We start from the raw sequence: 22,590 nt of genomic DNA, 5'->3' as shown, positions 1-22,590 counted from the left end.
ACAGACTGCATAAGGTACAAGTAACACCCAGACCAGCGCAGCACATAATAATGAACTCTTATGTACTTAGAGAGGGACTTTCTGCTTCCTAGGCAGTAGGTTATTGTTCATATTTATTTATTTTTGCCAGAAGAAACGTAAAACAACTCCCTCAAGTTGGAAAGCCAGGACGTGGTCACGATAGGATTCATAGTCAAGCCGCCTTGCTCACAGCCTATGTCCTTAGCCACCGGGATGCACAGGCTTTTCATACAGGGCTCTTTGATGCCTTTTGACATTTAAATTGGGTTTCATGTCTGAAAGTGGAGAAAACCACCAGTGAGAGGAGAACGGGGTCAACCCTTTCAGGAGTGATAGCAGAAATGGAAATGCCTCTAAAATGGGTTAAGGTTTCACACAAGGCTCCTCGGGGACCTGTCCCACAAGAACAAGGTTTGGCTGTGAGTCACGAATGAACTATTAGAATAGAGTCCAGCATAGCTGGTGGCTAATCCTTGCTTTGGGTCCCCTGTTGTATTGCAGTTGGGGGGAGCAAACCCAAAGATGGTAGGCAGGCAGGAGGTGTGACTTACCGGCCGGGGCAGACTGTATTGGTACATTTCTGGGCGGTAGGTGGGCACCCACTGCACTCCAGCCCTGGGTCGCGTCATGGTTCCTGGAGCGCTGGTCACCACCTCTGAGTATGGCAGGTGCTGCGTAGAGCCGTAGGCCTCCGGGTGCCGGCTTTGGCCCGCGTGGCCGGCGGATGCCAGGCTGAAGGCCTCCTCCAGAAGCATGTGCATCTGTTGCCGGACTTCATCGATGGAAGGCTGTGAGCTCAGCGTGGAGGTCTCCGAGTGGCCCTTCACCTGCCGCGCCCTGCCGTAGCCCCGGGGCTCATGGACTCTGTCGACATTGGTTTCCTCTATGATCTCGGGCTCAGTCTGTGGGATCAAAGAAAGCCCAGCGATTTGTTAATGAAACTCTTTCTTGGATCCTAAAATATGCCCTGGGACTGATGAGATAATGAGTCTGTGCTAACTTAGGCCATATCCAATGTGCTCTATCTAGGAATTCCCACGGCAGGAGCAGCCAGCTAGGGTTACACAGGAAAGACGGCTCCGACTGTCATTGTAGTCTACAGGTGTCCAGGGCTACGGCCAGCCCCGCAGACTTGCTAATTAGCATAATAATGAGAAGTGGCTTTCACTGATTAAATTAATGGCATTCTCAAAATCTAGATGCCGTTGGGTATAAGAATCTGGAGCATTCTGTAGTCTATACCCCAAAGGATGGTAAATCACTCTAACTGAGCCTTGGTCCAGCCACTGGTTAGGGAATTCCTGGTTTCCTGACTCCATTTATCATGCAAAGCAACACAGTCTTCCTCATGCACAGATGATCTACAGGTATAATACGACATGAACGAAAATCCCCGAATGGGGCCCAGCAGCCTATGAGGAGATTCTGATGCCTGTTCAGAGTGTGAGCTATTCTCTAGAACACTCTCCTTCATCTGCACCCACCCTTCAGAGAGTAGGGGCAGAACTGAGGGGCTTACACAACAGGATCTCATTAGCTTCCAGAGAGGTCTCCAGTCAGTTAGCTCGCCTGTTGCTGAAGGTGTGTTTAGTAGATTGTACAGCCTGCTCTGCGGGTTGCCTGTGAGGGCTCCTTCTTCACCAGTTCTATGTAAGCGCTCACTCTGTCATGGCGGCCGTGCACAGAGTTCAGAATGCAAAAAGCAGGAGCAAGGGACGGCTCAGGCGATATAGTCCGCTGCCCCTCAGTAGCTACCATGGCAAGGGCCAGATCTAAGCTGCCCCGAGAAGCTAAAAACGAGGGCGTTAGAGATGTCCCAGCCAGGAAGCTGCTTTCTTTTCACTTCTTCATTTGTAAAAGGACGATGCATCACCTCAGAGGGCCGCGCAAGGATTCAGTGAACGTCTCTGTGAAGATTTAGAACAGCGCACAGGGTACAGACCCGCTAGCCGCCATCATCAGCGCTCCCATCACCATGACTGCTGTTACTCATGCAAGTTCTCATGAATTTGAATTACTATGCACGAGGCATTTGGCTGTGTCAAATAGACACTGCAGGAAGATATCAGGAGGGAATTCATTCGCACAGGGAAGTCCTGCTCTCGAAGGTCACAGAAGTCAGAGTTGTGATGTATTCAAGTTTGCACTGAAGAGTTCTATGTCAACCTGACACAGCTAAAGTCATCTGAGAGGAGGGAGCCTCCATTAAGGAAAATGACTGATAAGATCAGGCTGTAGGCAAGCCCATAGGGCATTTTCCTAATTAGTGATTGATGGGGGAGAGTCCTGTCCATTGTGGGTGGAGCCATCCCTGGGCTGGTGGTCCTGGTGTCTATAAGAAAGCAGGTTGAACAAGCCAGGGGAAGCAAGCCAGTGAGCAGCACTACTCCATGGCCTCTGCATCGGTTCTGCCTCCAGGTTCCTGCCCTGTCTGAGCTCCTGACCTCCTTCCATGACAGACTGGGCATGGAAGTGTGAGTCACATAAACCCTCCCTCCACACTTGCTTTTGGCCATGGAGTTTCATCGGGGCAGTAGTGACCCTGACTAGGATGGTGTTTTTAAAGCGCGTTCACTTTTCTTTAGTATTGAATTAGTACATACACATTAGTGAAGAAATTAAAAATACAGGCAGCACAAAAAAGAAATCAGACCTTTCTTTTACTCTTATTACCTAGAGTTAGGACTTGTAGGTAGTTCAAAATCAGGATTAAGGCTCTCCATGTACCTTCAAGACTAGATTTATTAGCAAACAACTGTAGTAAGAAATTTCAAATATTATTATTTATTTTAATATATCCAAAAGCAGATCATAGGATACGACATAAAATTATATCTTAAACAAGGACATGTCATGCCACTGAGACTCTTAGAGAAAGACCTGTGATCTGATCATTGTCTGGAAAGTGGGTTTTCTGAAGGCCAGCAAATCTAATTGTTAAGATTTTGCCTAAAAGGAAGTTTCTGTATAATGCAGAGAACATTTGAAATTGAAGTTCAACACCTCGGGGTCTTTAAGTCAAGCTCCACTTTAAAGGAAAAACTGAGGCCAGAGCAGTTAAATAATTGGCTCAAAGTCGCCTGAGTGGGCGTGTTGCCCTGGGCATATCCCACGGAACAGAACAGACTCTCGATGCTGGTTGCTACCCACACATGGTCTTCCTCCCCACATCTTCCATCTCCCCAATACATAATGATGCTTAACGCCAGATTACGCCCAGGTGAGAGATTAATGGCTCTGAGGTGAGCGGAGCTACGCATCTGCAGTCAGAAGAGAGAATATGTCCTTCTGTGAATTTATAGTGTGCATTAGGCAGGGCAAGAGTGCACTTCTTGGTAGCATATCTTACTCTTTGTCTCCTCTGGAAGATCCCTGGGGTGGGGCTGTGCAATGCAGGAGTGGGGCGGGGCACCTCTCTGAGCTGGGTTAGAGAGGGATAGCACTACCTTTGCTCCTGCTGCCATCTGCCACTGTATTGCCCCAGCAGAAGTCAACTCTTGATTCTTACCACAGGATTTCTACCCTGCTCAGGGGCTTCCTTTACTCTCAGTGTCCAGTGTCAGGGCCCACGACCGTCAAAGACTCTTGTTCTGCCCCAGTTCTCAGTTGGCTTTCAGTCTTTCCACAGATGGAAACAAGATTAACTCCCACCCCCTCCCGCTTATCCTGGATACGCTTATATTTGCTTAATGTCTGTCTTGCCCCCCACGGCACTTCCATTTCTCACGAGGTCACCATAAGGCACTTGGCATTCAATAATATTTTGAGACTTGATCTGGCTTTAGAAGTTCCATCCAGTTCCCCATGGGGTGTGTCTGAAGTTAAGATGGAAGGTCCGCTTTCTTTATTACATGTTTCTTTATGACACATGGGCAAGCTGCATGGACTCCCTGGGACTCAGGATGCTGCTCTCTGTAGTTCAACTGAACTACTGTCTGGCATTTACCATCTGCCCTGGCTAGTTTCATGTCACCTTCACACAAGCTAGAGACATCTGAAAGGAGGGAACCTCAATTGAGAAAATGTCTCCATGAGACCCAACTGCAAAGCATTTTCTTTTTTTTTTTTTTTTTTTTTTTTTGGTTTTTCGAGACAGGGTTTCCCTGTAGTTTCTAGAGCCTGTCCTGGAACTAGCTCTTGTAGACCAGGCTGGCCTCGAACTCAGAGATCCGCCTGCCTCTACCTCCCCAGTGCTGGGATTAAAGGCGTGCGCCACCACTGCCCGGCGCAAAGCATTTTCTTAATTAGTGACTGGCAGGGGAGGACCCAGCCCTTTGTGGGTGGTGCCAACCCTCGGCTGGTAACCCCAGGGTTCTACAAGAAAGCAGGTTGAGCAAGCTATGAGAGCAAGCCAGTCAGCAGCACCCCTCCATAGCGTCTGCATGAGCTCCTGCCTCCGGGGATCCTACCCTGCTGAGCTCCAGCCCTGACTTCCTTCAATGGTGAACAGCGCTGTGGAAGTGTGAGCCGAATTAACCCTTTCCTCCCCAAGTTTCTTTGATCATAATGTTTCATCAAAGCAATACAATCCTTAACTAAGACACCATCTCTTGAATCCCAACAGCCCTAGGAAGTGCCACATTCCTCTTAACACCAGTCCCTGGAACCATCTGATGTCCACTCAGGAAGGGAACACCTTCCATGCCCTCTGCTTGCAGCATAAGTCATAGGTTTCTTTTCCTCAGGGGACAATTACTGTTTTCAGCCCTTAGTTGTTTTTTAGGCTTTATTACGAATACACCAATTAATAAAACTGTGACCTGGCCCTGAAGGAGTATCCTACAGGAGAGACAAGTAACAACAGCAATGATATCAGCTGTCAGTGATGAGCGGCTTACATGCCAGGCACTGGTCTCTGAACTTTGTATGCACTGACTCTTCTTACTCTTACAATAACCCATGCTATATTAATGAGTATGATTATTTTTAGTGTATATATGAGCAAACTGAGGCATTGAAAAGTCAGAAAGCCCTTATCCATTGTACATATACAAATAGATCTCTTACCACCTGGTAGGTGTGTGTTCTGAGCAAAGCCAGAATAGACTTCTGAGACAAGGACAGAGATACAGTAATTGCTAAGATTATCTCAGAGATCATAGGATAAAAGCATCAGTATATAAATGAAAGTGTTTATCAGTAAACCTGACAATAAGCAGTTAATGAATACCACTTGCTCCTCAGTGGATGGGCCACTCCTCTGGGGCCCCATCTTTATCTAATGAGTTATGACAACCATACCCCTCAGCTCAGGGCTGCGTGTCTAAAGTCACTGATTGGCTGTTAAGTGAAAGAAATCCACAGAGTAAGTACTCACATATGCTGGCCCTGTGAGGAGTCTACCATATGTGTTGCCTTGCTTAGCCTCACAGGGACATATAACAGTTGTGTCCATTTTCAGATGAGGGAGGCCATGATCGCTGGCTTACTTGGTAGGGTAGTTTGAATGTAATTGGCCCCAATAATCTCATAAGGAGTGGCACTATTAGGAGGTGTGGTTTTGTTGGAGTAGGTATGACTTTGTTGGAGGAAGTGTATCACTGTGGGACAGGGTTTGAGGTTTCCTATGCTCAGCATACCACCCAGTGTCTCAGGTGACTTCCTGTTGCCTGAAAGATGTGGGACTCTCAGCCATTCCTCCAGCACCACATCCGGCTGCATGCTGCCATGCTCCCTGCCATGCGATGGACTGAACCTCTGAAACTGTAAGTGAGCCCCTTAAATTAAATGTTTTCCTTATAAGAGTTGCCATGGTCATGGTGTCCTCTCATAGCAATAGAAACCCTAACGAAGACACCTGGTCCTTGCCCCTTCCCTTCCCTTATGATCACTTATGAACCTGGCTTATGCTTTGAGAATCAGAAGTAAAGTCTCCCTATATAGGCTGATGGCTGGCTCGAGTACAGTGTCTGTCTGGAGCCAAATTTGGGATAAAGAATGTATTTTTAAGCCCATTTAACTTGAAAGCTAGCATATTTGCTTCTCAACTTCATATTGAAAAAAATCCTGAGAAGTTATTTTTATAAGTTAATCAAGATATACTCCAAGAGACATTCTAAAAATAGAAAAAGACAATCAAGGAATTAATAATAATAATAATAATAATAATAATAATAATAATAATAAGAACACAGAGATGATCCAAACAAAGAAAATTAAAATCCCTTGTAATCCAACTGCTAGAATAACTGCAGCTAACATTGTGACCATCATACATGCCCTTCCAGAAGTTTCTATGCATACAAAAGAGGACACAGATCATAAATTCTGGAACACTTTCAACATACTGCCCATGCCTAACAGTCTAACCTTCAACCCCAGTCAGAATACATAATGACATATTGGCCATGGCAGCTGCATCCGTTCTAGAGAGGGTTCATACTTTGATATCAAATTCTCTGACTTTTGTGATAGAGAATAGGAAATGGGGCAGCAAACTAGAGAAGGGAGGGGTGTGGATCGTAGGCTTTTGTTTGTTTGTTTTTGACTCAGGGATTCTCTGTGTAGTCCTGGCTGTCCTGAAACTAGCTCTATAGACCAAGCTGGCCTCAAATTCACAAAGATCCGCCCACCTTGCCTCCTGAGTGCTAGGATTAAAGGTGTGCACCACCACTGCCCAGTTGGATTGTAGGGTTTTTAAAGTAGAATTTCTTTTTCTAGAGAAGAGCAAAAGCAGCCATGGTATACGAAGGAGAGAAGTTGGGGGAATCTAAAAAGGACCACAGTCTTAGTCACGGTTTTATTGCTATGATAAAACATCATGACCAAAATCAAACTGTGGAGAAAAGGGTTTGTTTGTCTTATGCTTTGCATAACAAGCCACTATCGAAGGAAGTCAGGCCAGGCTCTCAAGGCAGGAACTGGGAAGCAGGAACAGTAGCAAAGGAGGAGTGCTGCTTACTGGCTTGCTCTCCATGGATTTCTCAGCCTGCTTTCTTAGACAACTCAGGACCATTTGCCCAGGCCTGGCTCCTCCCATGGTAAGCTGGTCCCTTCCACTTATCTATCACCACTTAAGAAAATACTAGACAGAATTGCTATAGGCCAGTCTCTTAGAGATTTCCTCAGTTGAGATCCCTTTTCCCAGATGACTAGCTGTGTCAACTTGACATACACTAACCAGCATAACCACTGAGTATGATATCACATGTATGAAACATATGAGTAGACGATTGGAGATATTTACAAATTATTATTGTTAGCATAGTTCTTTGGCTTAGATACTTTTTCAGAATGAAATGTCTGGATTATGATTTTAGAAACAGAAAATAAGCATACATGTATATGTAAACATGGATATAAACATATAAAGTTTTAAAAGTTGATTTAATTTTTATTTACGTGTATGTGTGTGCATGTCTATGTGAGGATATAACATGCATACAGGTGCTTTAGAAGTCAGAAAAGGGTGTCAGGTCACCTGGAAATGGAGTGTGCAAGTGACTGTAAGTCACCTGATGTGGGTGAAGGAAGAACAGCAAATTCTCTGAACTGCTGAGCCATCCCTCCAGCCCCATGTAAGGCTTTAAAAAAATACACATTCATGTATCTATATATTATTATATATAAATGGTATATAAAACATTGTCAATAAACATGCACTCATAAAGAATAACATTAAATAGTTTAATATCTATATTATGGAGTTTTAGATTATAGTGAACAGCCGGGCCATGGTGGTGCACACCTTTAATTCCAGCACTTGGGAGGCAGAGGTAGGCGGATCTCTGTGAGTTCAAGGCCAGCCTGGACTACAAGAGCTAGTTCCAGGACACGCTCCAGAGCTACAGAGAATTCTGTCTCGAAAAACAAAAATGAAAACAACAACAACAACAAAAAATGTTAGCGTGAACGGCCCACTGTTTTAAATGGTCTTTTGATATCTCACTATATAAAGCAAGCTGTAAAAGATATCCTTGTGATTAAACTTTGCATTTGGCCACGAATTTATCCATAGGTTAAATTTATACAAGTGGAATTACTGGCCTAGAGAATATGCATATGTTTAAGGTTGGGGTAGTTATGGATTTTTATATGGTATATATCACAACCCATAGAAGAAATTGAAACCATTCTTTCTCCCCTGAACACAGGGGACACTGGTCTTGCACTTACGGTGGCCACACAGGACAAGCACCTACAGTTCTTATCATGTTATTTTCTTTCTTTAAAATTTCTTAAAGAATTTATTTACTTTATTATTTTATGTGTATGAGTATTTTGCCTATACATGTGTGTATGTGCTCTGTTCATGCCTGGTACCTACAGAGATCAGGAGTTGGACCCACGGGGACTGGAGTTACAAACATTTGTGAGCTACCATGTGGGTCCCCTGAAAGAGCAAAAAGTACTTACCACTGAGCCAACTCTCCAGTCCTCCACATTGTTTTCCAAAGAGCAAGCCAGTCCCACACACCAAGGCTGCCTACACAGTGACCAAGAATCCATTTGACCTCAGTTTCTTTTGAAATCCGTGGGAACAAGCTTGAGGGACACTGTAGCTCTGCTAGGGACCCTGAAGAGTTTCTGGAAACTATTTCATAAACTTAGTCCTACTGTTTGATTTTGGGGAACATTTGTAGCCCTAAGTCTTCAAAAATAAAAACAGTTTTTTTTTTTTTGGAAAAAATACACTAATGATAAGACAAGTTTTCGACTAGCAGGAAATATTAGGGTCTGTGTTCAAGATATACAAATAACTTCTACAAATGAATAAGAGACTTCCAATTTAAAAATGATATGATATGCTTAAAAGGTATCTCAATGAAAGGCATTATCAAAATGTCCAATGGTCACATACATCATCAGGAACTGGGAAAATTATGCCACTTCAAATTTGGTAGAATGAGAGAAATAAAATAGTCTAATAACGGCATATGCTGATGAGGCAGAGGAGGAGGACTGCATAATCCTGGCTACGAGAGGGAAAAGATTTCCATGCCTTCTAAGTCTGACTGCAGTTTACGAAAGCGTCAGACCTAAATACCCACCCTCTGAGATATATGAGAACACATGCTCACGACGTAGCTAACTTCTTAGAGGAATTTTCATACCAGCTCTGAAGTGCAAACAACCCAAATATCCCACAGTAGGACGACGGATAAGCCGATAGCATTGGATTTAGATGATAGAATAGTCATAGCAAAGAACAAGATACTGATACTGCAAAGATAGGCAAATCTTGAGGGGAAGAAGTCAGACCCAGAGTATGTAACTGAAGAGTTCATGTATCCAAGTTCAGAAAGAAGAAGGGTGGGGGGTATCAGAAAGGTGGTTGCCCCTGGAAGGAGAGGTAGGGAACTCTCTTGGGAGGGTGTGTTTGAGAGAGGAAGAGGTTCTGTATTTTGATTGGGCTGCTGGTTGGAAGGGTATGCATATTTACCACAGATCTGAATACTTTACTATGTATCAGTTTCACCAGGCAAAAACAAAGTAGGTTGGGACAGCATAGCTGGTTGGAAGGGGCTGACCAAGGAAGGCCTGCCCGAGAAGGTGATGTTCCAAAGACCCGAAGGCTAAGTGGTTGGCTATGAACTCATCACTGGGAGGCGTAAGAAAGAGCCCTAAAGTAGGAAAGAAGTTACAGGATGTGCAACAGAGAAAGAAACATTGTGGAATGAATTGTGACCCCCCAAATTCACACCCTGCAGTGGTATTCCCCAGGACCTCAAAATGATGGGATCCTGTTTGGGGAGTCTTTCAGAGTGGTGATCAAGGTAAAATGATGTCATTTGTGTGGGCCCTAAACCAACACTACAGATGTCCTTCCTAGGGGGACATTTGGACACAGACATCTACAGAGGGAAGACAGCATGACACTCAGCAGGACTTCCATCTGCACACCAAGGCGACTAATCCTGCCCACACCTTGACCTAAGACATCTGGTCCCTAGGACTCTGAGGAAGTAAACTTCTATTGTTGACGCCACTTTGTGCTCTGGCAAACCAAGACATGACCTTGTGGTTGAAGTCCCAATTGCTCTCACAAGGTCCCAAAGGCCATGGTAAGAAGGTTGGGCTATCCTCAAAGGACAACTGCAAACACCTAGAGACTTCAAAGTAGGAGGGAAACATGGCTGGAATTGATGGGAAGTTACATAGAAGGCTCTTGCAATAGTCCAGGCGAGAAGAGACGGCAGGAGTTTGATGAGGGTGCTCATTGGCAAAGACAGCATGGGTGACTTCAAGACATTCCGGAGAAGGAGCAACAGGACTTGATGGGTTAGGAGTGGGAGAAATGGGAGGAGAGGATGGAATCAGGCTGAGCCCTTCCTAAGAGGACTCACACTATTCATGTATTGATGTTCCCGAGCTTCCCAAGTCTGTGTCTTCCCATAGGCCTTTCCACTTGCTGTCCATTGCCGGGAACGCTTTTCCCCAGGGCGAATGTGTGTGGCTTTCTGATTTGAGGTCCTTGCTCAGAAGTGACTGTCCCATAGACCTTTACCCTTAGCTAAGATATTAAGGTCAGTCCCTGCTTCTTGGCTCTCCAGTGTCCCTTTGGCATGCCCCTGTCCATCTTTGTGCTTTTAATTCTATTCTCCTACTGGACTGCAAGGTCCTGGAGGCCAGGAACTTGCCATGCTCCCTGCTGAGTTCCCAAGTGGCACACAGTGAGACCTTAATGAATACTCTTTGAATGAAAGGGCACAAAAACAGCTGTAAAATCCTGGAGAACATCTGTTTGAAAGGTATTTCCACGGCTCTAGAAGAACTAGGCAGCCTTATTTTAAATGGGGCTGAAGGACCTTTAAGAGCAAGTACTCTAGAATCCCAGTTACAGGCTCCAAAGTAGAGGAATGTCTTACAGGCCTCTGCTTTCCACACTTGCCCTCACCCTGACATTGCATTTAGAATCCAAAAGTTTGAAAAGCCCCTCTGCTTGTCTGCTTGCTGTTAATCATAGCTCCACCCTGCCAGGAGAACAGTCTCTACATATTCCACATCCACCTGGCAAGGGCCCAGGAGCAGGCTGGAGGTGATGGTTGCTAAGATGGGCCACAGCCATGACAAGTGGATCTGGCTGGCTGTCTCTTTTCCTTATGCCTAATCATGGTTCTGGGGCTCACACAAAACAGTGCAGCCCACCTCTCCCCATTTAACGCGTGCTTTGGATCTCACAGGCCCACACGTTGCCTGCCTCACCGGAAGCAGGGATATATTGAGCAAGCTACTTCTGGAAAGCAAACTTCAGGGGCTTTGTGGGATGCTGGCGCAGGAGTGGAGAGGACTTTACAGCCCATTTCTCGAACGGGTCTCTACCAGTAAAGCAAGACGGGCCCTTGTCAGCACAGGCTGGGGTCCAAAGGAAGGACCTTGGAGACTTCTTGCCTGCAAAATTTCACATTTCATTCCAGCGACCACTGCCATTATATAGGCTGCAAGGTGAGAAGAAGACAGTGTGGTTTCCGTGTTCTGGGTGAGCTGAAGAGACAGGATGGAGTATCTTCACTGAGTTTTTTGTTTTTCAAGATGGAGTTTGTGTAACTTTGGAGCCTGTCCTGGAACTCACTCTGTAGACCAGGCTGGCTTTGAACTCACAGAGATCCACCTGCCTCTGCCTCTTGAGTGCTGGGATTAAAGGCGTGGGCCACCACTGCCCAGCTTCTTCATTGAGTTTTAATCTTCCAACGAGTGAGAGCTGAGGCCACGTAGACAGGACTTTGAGAGACGAAGGCACCCCAAGTCTTCACTGTCATTCCTGCTCCTATGCAAACCTCTCTAGTGTGCAGCAGGAGCCTGAGGGGGCAGGCGCCAGCGTTTCTGTCCCATAGCCTGCTGTCCTTCATGTATGGCGGGAGTTCAGTCCTGGGCAGGTTAAAATATCCCAGGCGCCACACTGTTTGGGAAAGTGTGACCTCAGAGGTCACCTTTGGGGGTGTGGCCATGTGCCGGAGGGAATGACAGGAAAAGGTCCCAGGAATCCATCACCAAACCCATCTCCCGTCCCGTCACACCCAGAGAGGTTCCCTTTGGGTAGTGTTAGTTCTTTCCTTGGTGCAGGACACATTCCCCTGAAGACGGGAGATGTCTCTGGGGCTGAGATGGAAAGGAGGCAGAAGACAGAGCAGCACTCACTCACTGGTGCATTCTGAAAGCCATGGGAACCACTGTCACCTGCCACCTCCTCCACACAGCTCTGCCAGCCTTCGCCCAGGGCCACGGGCATTCCCATTGTGTACATGGGACACGAAAGCACAGACAGGTGAAGCAACTGTCCATAATTCACACACACAACTAGGCTATAGTTCAGCGCCAGACTCTGTGAGCACAGTTCCTACATCGCTCGTGAACTTGAATGAGAGTAATCGATAAGCCACAGTCACCTGGTGAATACTAACTGTTTCAATAGGAGTCAGTCTGAAAGCCTCATGGGAAGCTGTTTTGTTTTTGTACTTGGAGATGAATCCCCTTGGCTGCGCTGTGCTACAGGCCAGGGAGGTCTTCTCCCGTGAGTCAGCACGGTTTCGTAGCTATGTCCCCACATCTCCCTGATACTTTCTTCCTCCTCTTCAGCCTTGCGAAAGCCAGGCAGCTGTACACAATCTCTTTGACGCCACCTCTTTGAAATCCACCTCAGATGCATGTACTTCCAACTGAGCTTGGACTTCCCAAGCCCACAGTGAGCATCTGAGGTACCACTCTGGTTCCCCACCCTGGTATCACCCCAGGCTGGCTGTGTCCTGAGTGGCAACCCAAAGAGGAGAGACTGACAGGAAACAATCACACGAAGAAGTGTGCTGGCCTTCCTTAGAGAGGAGCCTTCCTCAAGCAGCGGGTACTGTGACAGCCTTGGCATCTGTCCCTTCCCTTCCTGTGTTCTATTTGGTTTGTTGCTGTGATAAAATACTGACCAAAAACACCTTGGGGAGAGAAGGGTTTATCTCCTCCTACACTTCCAGACCACAGTCCATCACTGAGGGAAGTCAGAGCAGGGCTCAAGGCAGGAACCTGGAGGCAGGACCTGCAGCAGAGACTTTGGAGGAGTGCTGCTTACTGGCTGGCTCAGTCTGCTTTCTTATAGAACCCAGGGCCACCTCCCACAGTGGTCTGGGCCTTCCCACATCAATCATTAACCAAGAAAATGCCCCACAGACCTGCCCACAGCTTATCTGATGGAAGCAATTCCTCAACTGTGGTACCTCAGATGTTCACTGTGGGCTTGGGAAGTCCAAGCTCAGTTGGAAGTACGTGCATCTGAGGTGGATTTCAAAGAGGTGGCATCAAAGAGATTGTGTACAGCGCAGCCAAGGCAATTCCTCTTCCCCGGGTGTTTTTGGTTTGTGACATGTCGACAAACCAAACCAGTACAACTCTGGGCCTCTAGGTGGGACAAAACCTCTGTCGGGTGTTTTGGCTAGGTCTGGCTGGGGTAAATCAATTAGTGTTGGCTCTTGCTGTTGGCATGGTTGGCACAGAACTGGGCATCCACTTTATGGTGGCGCAGTCAGAGTAAAAATTATAAACTTTGTTTTATAATTGGGAAAGGACTTTTCTGCAGTCCTGGTTAATGCAAGGTGCAGTTGTGACAGCTGGGACTGACGCAGTCACTTGTCAGGGAGAAGCAAGCCCATGCCTAAGGGGGCACAGCCCTGTATAATGTGGAGGGATGAGCTGACATATCAATCAATCTGTCCCTGGACTTATGTAACTAAAGCTTTTTTGTTTTAAAACAGTTTTGAGTTGCATTGGGTTTCCCGCTGTTCTTAGCCAGAGAACTGAACTGATAACCACCACTCACTACGGATAAGAGCATGGGTTTACAGCTTCCACGGGGCTTGTGTGGGTCAGAGGTGTAAATGCGCCCACTTTGTGAATCTCAGCTCAGGAGTCACCTCTTCTGGTTGACACCCTTGTTTGTTCATTTGCTCAACAAATAGACACTGCACCTACTGCATGCCAGCTCCTATCCTGAGTGCTGAGGTTTCAGGAATGAATAAAGCATGATTTCTGCCCTTGAAGAGTCAACTGGAGAAATAATACAAATAAACCAACAAGCGGAAGCCGGGGGTGGGAGTCAGGGACTGTGGGCTGAGAACTAGGCATTACTGGAACAACAACAACAACAAAAAGATGGCCATCTAAGCCAGACCCATAGACAGGCATGGGGGTTTGGAAAAGATTGTGGGCAAGATGACATTTAAAGTAAGCCCGGAAAGCATTGCCTACGTCAATGTCTTTACCTGGAGGGGTATGTAGAACAATGTCTTGAGATATTTTTGGTTGTCATGACTGGGAGGGGGGACCACTACCAGGTAGACCCAGGGATGCTGTCCAACATAATGTACGTGAGAACCACCCAGCCCCAAGTCTTACCTTGGGATGAAGCAGGCAGGAGATGTGCTCTCCACAGGGTGATGAGCACACAATACAGGGAACAAAGAAATCACATGCCACAACATGCTTGGGGAAGGGCATTTGGGTGGCAACTGATGGGTTGGGTGATGGCGTGGAAGCACCAGGCGGCAGAACATGGCTGACTCAGCCACAGCGCAGAAGTCTAGACATTCGAGATCCAGATTCAAAACTCTAGGAATTCCAGGAGGATCTGCAGCCAGAGGGAGTGACGTTGTAGATGTCGCCCAGTTTGTGGTGGTGAGCAAGAGAGACAAGACTGGGCAGTGGGACATCCAGGGACAATCAGACCACCCCACAGTGGCCACAACTCCTAATAGTGCCACTCCCCTTGGGAGCCAATTTCTTTCAAACCACCACAGCCTCCCAGAGCCTCACCCAGCTAGGACAATGGAACTGCACATAAGGGGCTTAGGCGCTCATGCCAGCAGAGAAGGTAAAATCATGCAGAATTAAGCTTTTGAAAGACCCCTTAAACAACCCATGCAGGACTGCATGCATGGCCTTGTGCATAGCCTTATTGAAAGTAGGAAAAAAGAAATTTACACATATAAGATGAACAGAATATACATAAAAGGTATTATTTTAGCAGTAGGTTTACTTTTTATTTTTCTCTGAGGGCTGTGTTGTTGAATTTGAATCAGTTAAAGGCACACAGACTGCAATGGCTTTACCATACTTAGTAAGTGTGACAGATGCAGGGCATCCAGGCACAAGCCTCCAATTCCAGCGCTTGGGTTACAGAAGCAGGCCAATCTCTCTGTGAGGTGGAGGGTAGCCTGCTCAGCACAGTGGGTTCCAGGCTAGCCATAACTGTATCATTAGACCTTGTTTCTGTCTCCTCCACAAGAGTGGGAGGGGCAGTGGAAGGGACAGTGAATCCTCAGGAGTGTTTTCACACGTACAAACAGGAGTGTTCTCACGTGTACAAACAGGAGTGTTCTCACGTGTACAAACAGGAGTGTTCTCACGTGTACAAACAGCAGTGTTCTCACGTGTACAAACAGGAGTGTTCTCATGTGTACAAATAGGAGTGTTCTTACGTGTACAAGCAAAAGAGTTCTCACGTATACAAACAGGAGTGTTCTCATGCGTACAAACAGGAGTGTTCTCAGGTGTACAAACAGCATTGTTCTCATGTATATACTGACAGACATTGACTGGCTCCCCAAAGGCTCAGGGAGCCACGGGTAGGACAAAGGGCATATAGGCACAGAATAAACTAGAGGACTAGGACTGCTTCTCTGCTTGGCACATCTCCAGCTGCCAGCCTCAGAGGCCAGCCCTTGCCAGGAGCACCCATCCATGGCTAAAGACAGGAGCCTTACCCAAAGATACCCCATGCCTGGTCTATAAAGCCAAGCTGTTTCACTAAAACTCAGTACAACCCTACTGGGCCATCTATGCTCCAGTGACATCATCCGAAGCCTAATGGTATTACACCACGGTCTGTCTTCTAACTCTGCCCAGCATGGCTTTCTTCCCTTTGACAACCGAGATCATACTGAGTTCAGGGCTACCCTAAGGCCACAGGTCTGAGAGTCCAAGAGAAGCGATGACGCCTATGTAGGAGCCCAGGAAAAGAACAGACAGATCTGAGCACAGGGGTCTAAGGGAGCAAGCAGATGAGAAGATCTGTCAGTTGTCAGTGGGAAGTGAGAAGGCCTGGGCCTGCAGAGCCATGGTTCAGGGTAAAGTCACTAGGTGACTCCGACATCCCTCCTGCTGCCTCACAACTCTGTCAACAAGAATTCCGCCTTCTGCCCCTTCCCCCACACCTTACTAACTGGCTTCTGTCTTGGTAAGGTCAGTATCTTCCTGGACAGCTGCCAACTTGATGAGATCAGGGCTTCACCTATAGCTCCTTTACCACAAGTGCCTCACCCTCTGCCTTGGGTTGTCCCTGAGAGTCCGAGTTCCCATTACCAGATTATTTCCTTTGGACTGGAAGCCCCTGTAAAAATACAAAGTTCTGCAAATGAACTGAAGGTTATATATCAAATTAAGGTAACTACAGCATAAATTAATGGGCAGAAATGAGAGAAAGAAGCTAACGGCCGAGATGGGGGACTATGTAGGAAAGTTCCAGAGGGGACAGGAACCAACACAGAAAAGCTGGTTAAGAGAGAAACATGCAGGTTGCTTCTAGAACAAAGGACAAAATCATTCAGAGGAAAGGGCAAAGTCTCAAATCTAGCTCTTTGTTTCCCAGTGAAGTTAAAAGCTGACAGGACCCTCAACAGGAACGTTGAGATCACTGCAGGCCATGCCTGTGATCTGCCTTTGTCTCTAGAAAGCCAAAATATGCTGGGAGAGCAGGAGGGAGTTGGGCCTGAGCAGCTTAGATTGAGAACAGTACTACCTAGAGACCTAGAGTTTCTGTGGCTTGTTGCATACCATCAGGGAAGATCATATTTTATTCCCTTCTGTTTGGAATCTATCATAATAATTGTTCCAATTCCTTGGCCTTCATCTAGGAGACACTGTTCATCTGTAACAAATGGAGTTGGCAGCCCTGCCAGCACACGGCCACTCAAATAAATGCCCACTACACATGAAAAGGTGTACCCAGGCCTCATCAGCTGCTGGGGACTGAGCTCTGGGCTAGGGGTCATCCCCCACATCTGCATGATAATTAATCTTCATTGTCAACTTGAGTGGATTTAGCGTCATCATAGAAATAGAACCCTGAGTGGGTCTATGAGGGAGTTTCCAGAAAGGCTTAACTGAGCAGAGAGGACCTACCCTGAACATAGGTGGCACTGTCCCAAGGGTTAGTGTCCCAGAAGGAACAAAAGGAGAAAGTGAGTTGAGCACCAACACCCATGTCTCTCTGCTCTTGGCTGTGGACACCATGTGCCCAGCTGCCACCACCTCCTGCCACCACGCTTCATTGCTATCATGGAGGGGACCCTCAGGGTGAGCCAGAATAAGCCTTTCCTTCCTTAGGTCGCTCTTGTCAGAGCAATGAGAAAAGTACCTAATGTGGAAGATTGGTAACTAAAGTGGGCCCATTGTCGTGATAAACCTAACCACATGGTCTTTAGACTCTGGAACTGGTTTGCATGTTCGGAACTAGAAAAGCCCTAGAATGCTGTAAGCAGAACTCAATGGGCCAGTCTGATGGGAATGTGGAGGAATCAAATACCCAGAGGAGCAAGAAATGGAGGTCATGGCTCATGCAGGTTCAGAGGAACAGGGAATCCACTGGGAACTGGCCATTCTGGCGAAGACTCTGGCTGAATTCTTCCCACGTTCTGAAAACCTGAGTGAAGCTGAACTGTTGGGTGGAGGAATCTCAAGGCTGATGTAGGTGTGTCTTCTATCTATCTGATGATTTCATTGGATAATTAATAAAGAAACTGCCTGGCCCATCTGATAGACTGGCCCTTAGGTGGGTGGAGTAGACAGAACAGGAAGAAGGAAGTGAGGTAGATGGCTCAGTCAGATGTCACGCCTCTCCTAAGTTAGACAGACCACCGTGCCTCTCCTCAGAGAGAAGCCAGACGCGATGAAGCTCCAGCCCAAGATGGACGTACGCTAGAATCTACCTGGTGAGGCACCACTTTGTGGTGCTACACAGATTATTAGATATGGGTTAGTCAAGATGTGGGTAAGAGGCTGAAAATAATGGGCCAGGCAGTATTTAAAAGAATACAATTTGTTTGTTGTTATTTCGGGACATATGCTAGCAGGTGGCGGGAAGCCGGCCCACAGCTAATTACTACACAAGGCAGCACGTGTCGCCGCTACTGCAAACTGCTTGACGAGTTCTACAGCGAGGGACAACGAATGCAGCAAACATATGAAAACTATGAATTTGAGGATGCGGACAAGGGGGTGTGAAAGTAGTCTGTTAAAGGGGTTTGTCCCATGGAAAAAGAACTCAGTGCTCCGGTGTGTTCTGGGGGTCTTCTGGGGGCAGGACTCCCACCCATAGCGGGCTCCAGCTCCTGAAAATGCGAATTCATCTGCAAGGAGAGAGGCTCAGCCATGCATGCTGCAGAAGTTCCCGAGTGAAGATGACTGCCCTGTGAACTGTTTCATCAGTCACAGCCACCAAAGCAAACACTGACCACCAGCTGTGGTCCAATGGCCCAGGCTACCTCCTGAGCTGCCAGCAAACCATCAGCAGCATCCACGTGGTCCTGGTTCTGCAGGCATGAGATATGCAACGTTAGGGGAGTCACAGAGGCTTACACCAAGATTCCAGTGTGTGTGTGTGTGTGTGTGTGTGTGTGTGTGTGTGTGTGTGTGTGTCGGCCCAGGAGGGAATGTGTATGCCGCAGGAGGCAGAAGCACCAGGATAGGACTACTAAAGTTTTTTGGAGATCAGATGCCAGACACAGAGTTGCAGGATTTGATGCTTTCTCTGCTGGGCTGCAGATTTGCCTTGGTCTGATTGTCTTTGCTTTGCTTCCATCCCCCCACTCCCTGTTTTGGGAGGAGATGTTTACTCTGTATCAGAACTACACTACTTATTTTTTTTATAGGCGCTCACAGTTACAATGTTGCCTTGAGTCTCAGAAGAGACTTTGGACTTTTGAACATTGTTGAGATGGTTAAAGACCACGGGACTACTTAGGTTGGCCTAAATGCATTTTACTTTTTGGGATAAACATGACCTTGTAGGGGCCAAAGGGTGACGTGTTTGAGTGTCAAGTAAACAAAAAGTGAGGCTGTCAACTTGTCTGGTTTAGGGTTACTATGGAAACATAGTTCTTGGTGTGTCTGTGAGGCTTTCCTGGAAAGTTTAACTGATTGAGCAAAGCGCCAGCTCTCTGCTTCGGGGCTGGGGCTGCAACGTATGGGCCATCTCTCTCCTCTCACCATTCCTTCTCCTCCATGATAGATCGTATCCCTTCAGGCTGAGTCAAAGTCAAACTTCCTTCCTTAAGTTGCTTTGGTCTGGTATTTGTCACTGCAGCAGGAACTAGCTGTGCCCCTCTCCCTCTTGATGACACGTCAGAACATCTTCCTGAAGCATGCCTCGGGAAGGAGGTCTGGGGACTGGGAGATTGCCTCTTCTGAGATGAGTTAGGAGAGCAGCCACATTTACGAATATTTCAAACTGACTGCTCTCCTTTCAAACTGTGAACTTGTTCGCCTGCCAGGAATGCCCACCATATAAGGATGCTGCTTGGCTTATGATGTGGTTAAATCTCATTAAGTCCCATTATAAGTTGATAATATACCAGCTTAAAAAAGCTTTAATAAATCTGATCTCTCAAACATTATAGCATAGCCCAGTCTACCTTAAACACGCAGAACACTTACTCTACACTAGCATGGGCAAAGCCATGCATCAGGATAGCTCACGGATATTTACTGATGGGTATTTTGTAAACACACTGAGCACAAAAGCACAAACATAATAGCAACAGGGAACATTATAGAGTATGGTTTGTTCACTGCTGAGATCACATGCTATCTAGGAGCTGGTTCACTGTAACAGCCAGTATCATCGGGCACATTAGACTACATTTGAACCCAGGGAAAGACCAATACCCAAAATCTGAAAAATAAGTTCCTCTGAATACATACTGCTTTACTATTCCCATGCAGGAAACATGTCACAAGTAAAGCTCTCGGGTGTCAGGGGCCACCCACAGCTCTAGAATATGGAACTTCAGGCAAAGCATTTGAGAGAAATGTCAGGGAATTAGCTTATAATGAGGGCCTGGGAGTTAGATCCCTGCTAGGCACACAGATGTGGGGAAGAGGCCACAGATAATAAGGATGGTAACCTTTCAGCTTCTTCTGCACCTTCCTTACCTGGGATGAGACAAGGCCTGGTGGCTTGAGCAAGCCTGGGCATTTCTCTCCCACAAAGAGAACACAGTTGCCAGTATATGCTACCTACAAGTTCAGGGCCCGACCAGACCAGAGTTACCCAAAGTTGTGGGCCTTTCAGCTTCCCTGTCTTTGTTTAAACTGACCAAATTAAGAGAAGAGGACCTCAACTCCAGCCACTACAGACTTTTAAAATCCCAGCCCTCAACGAGGGACTGGAGTTCAGCTTCATGGGTCAGCTTCATGCTCTTCTTGATAGAGACCCCTTTTCTGTGTATGTGTTCCTTCTCACCGTTAATAGAAGTCGGTTTTCATCTGTTGATTCTGCCTGCTGTGTCTGAGATCCTGCCTGCTGCTATGTGCTGTGCTCGAGATTCTTCCCCCTGCCTTGTAATTCTTTAACTGGCAGAGAAAACACTTAATCCAGACCTCAGATAACAATGGCGTTATTGTTTTTTGAGAGGTTAATATTCATCCTCAAGGCTGTAGGTCAAACAGTCATTTCAGGTGCTTCCCCACTGTCAAGGCTCAGAGTTGTCTCCATTTCTGTTGTAGACTTAAACACAAACTAACTTCCAGAAACACCTCAGGTGGCTTCTGGGGTAGGGAAAGTCAGGTTTTTTGAGGGGTGTAGCCCGCGGTAGGTCAACCATGCTCTAGAGGATGACTCCACATCCATGACTATATGACCGGCACAAATTGGTTTGGGACAAGAAGTTAGGTGGCATTTGGGGGTAGAGGGTAGATCTGGGAGGAGTTGGGGAAAGGGTCAGAGTTTCATATGATAAACCAAGAAAGAAAGAAAGGAAGGAAAGAAGGAAAGAAAGAGACAGGCATACATCAGGGCTGGTAGTATACCTCACTGGTAGAATAACTGTTTAATTAGCATACATGAAACCTTGAGTTACTTACCTAGCATTGCAAAGCAAAGAAACAAACATTCCCCTCAAAGGGACAAAATAACTAGCGGAGGGGTGCATATTTAACTCTGGGGATGATTGTGTTTCTAGTCCTCTAAGAGCAAAGCCTGCTCCATCTGCACACCCTGGGGTAAGAGATTGGGCTGGTATGGGAAGAAGACATATCAGTGCTCATTCTGCCGCCCAAGAATCATGGTGGGACATTTCTTTTATTCATGAATTATTATTTTCTACATAATTTTCAATCAGAAAATCACTTTATTTTTAAGATAGGCTTTAAAAAGATTTTTAAAAATTATATTTAAAAAATTGTGTGTCTGTGTGTGGTATGTCATGTGAGTGCAGGTTCCTTAGAGGTCAGAAGAGGGTGTCATGTGCTGTGGAGCTGGGGTCACAGGTGGTTGTTGGAAGCCAGCCATCCTCTGCAAAAGCAATACATAGTCCCAGCTGCCGAGCCATCTCACCAGCTCAAAACTCAACATTTTAAGTAAAAATTTATATTTATATGTCTAGAGAGATGGTCAGCAGGTAAGAGTACTTGCTGTTCTTGCAGAAGACCGGAGTTCAGTTCTTAGTACCCACATGGGTTGGCTCACAATAGCCTATGACTCAGCCTGCGACTCTGATACCCTCTTCTTGTTTCCATGGGTACCAGCACGCTCAAGCATGCTCACACACAAATATACATGCACACATTCAAATGAATAAACACTAAAACTAAATCATTTTAAAGGAGCTAGGCATGACCGTCTGCACCTGTAACCCCAGGACAAGGGGCAGGGGGTGTGGAGACTCAGGGATGACTGATGTTGCTGGACAGCTTACATGGCAAACAGTGAGTTCCGAGTTCAGAGAGAGAGAAAGAGACTGTGTCTCGGGGGAAGGGTGGGTATAGGGGGAGAGTGATAGAGGAAGACACCTGAAGTCTTACTCTGGCCTCAGGTACACATGGGTGCAAGCACCAACACACACAGGTGCGTGCACACTTGCACACACACATGCACCACACACAACAAACATGTGCTCTCACGCATGCACACACACACACAAAGACAAAAAGTTTTAAAATTTTAGAGGCATTTTCCCTCTTTCTACATTAGTCTGATATTCTGTTTTCTACCTGCTATACTCATTAGGAGGAATTCAGTTCAAGGCCCAAAGTGGTTAAATTATCTAGTCTGCCTGTTAAGAGTGATTAGTTTAGGACATCTTTTTAAACATAATTCATCCTTTTATCATGAGTGTGTACTCTTCGAAAATGACTACTAATTAGGTCACAGTCACTCAGTGTCCTGGCTGATGGAGTGAAGAGGAAGTTCAGAATTGTTGCTGCAGTTCCAAACTCTCGCAAGGCTCTCTCCGCTGCAGATCCAACAGCCCTCGCTATATGGGAAATTTTTTCATTTAATATTTATTTAGTTTTAGATTGTTTTCATACAATAGATATTGTTCGTGCTCTTCTTCTCCTGCAGAACCTCAAAGGTCCTCCCTGCCTCCCTAT

The 22,590-nt window shown here is 46.4% G+C and overlaps 1 protein-coding gene across 1 annotated transcript in view; it reads right to left on the bottom strand.

Moving 5' to 3' along the window:
• Kiaa1549l (KIAA1549 like) overlaps nucleotides 1–22,590 on the bottom strand; it is a 267,271-nt gene that overhangs the window by 19,862 nt on the left and 224,819 nt on the right. Inside the window, exon 17 of the mRNA XM_038331879.2 lies at nucleotides 573–923. Within this exon, the coding sequence (XP_038187807.1) occupies nucleotides 573–923 (351 nt within the window). The remainder of the gene's footprint in view (nucleotides 1–572; nucleotides 924–22,590) is intronic.

The sequence above is a fragment of the Arvicola amphibius genome, chromosome 5, assembly GCF_903992535.2.
Source record: "Arvicola amphibius chromosome 5, mArvAmp1.2, whole genome shotgun sequence".
NCBI lineage: Eukaryota > Metazoa > Chordata > Mammalia > Rodentia > Cricetidae > Arvicola > Arvicola amphibius.
Note: the sequence above shows the minus strand (reverse complement) of the source record. Positions and strands in the feature narration are given on the sequence as shown.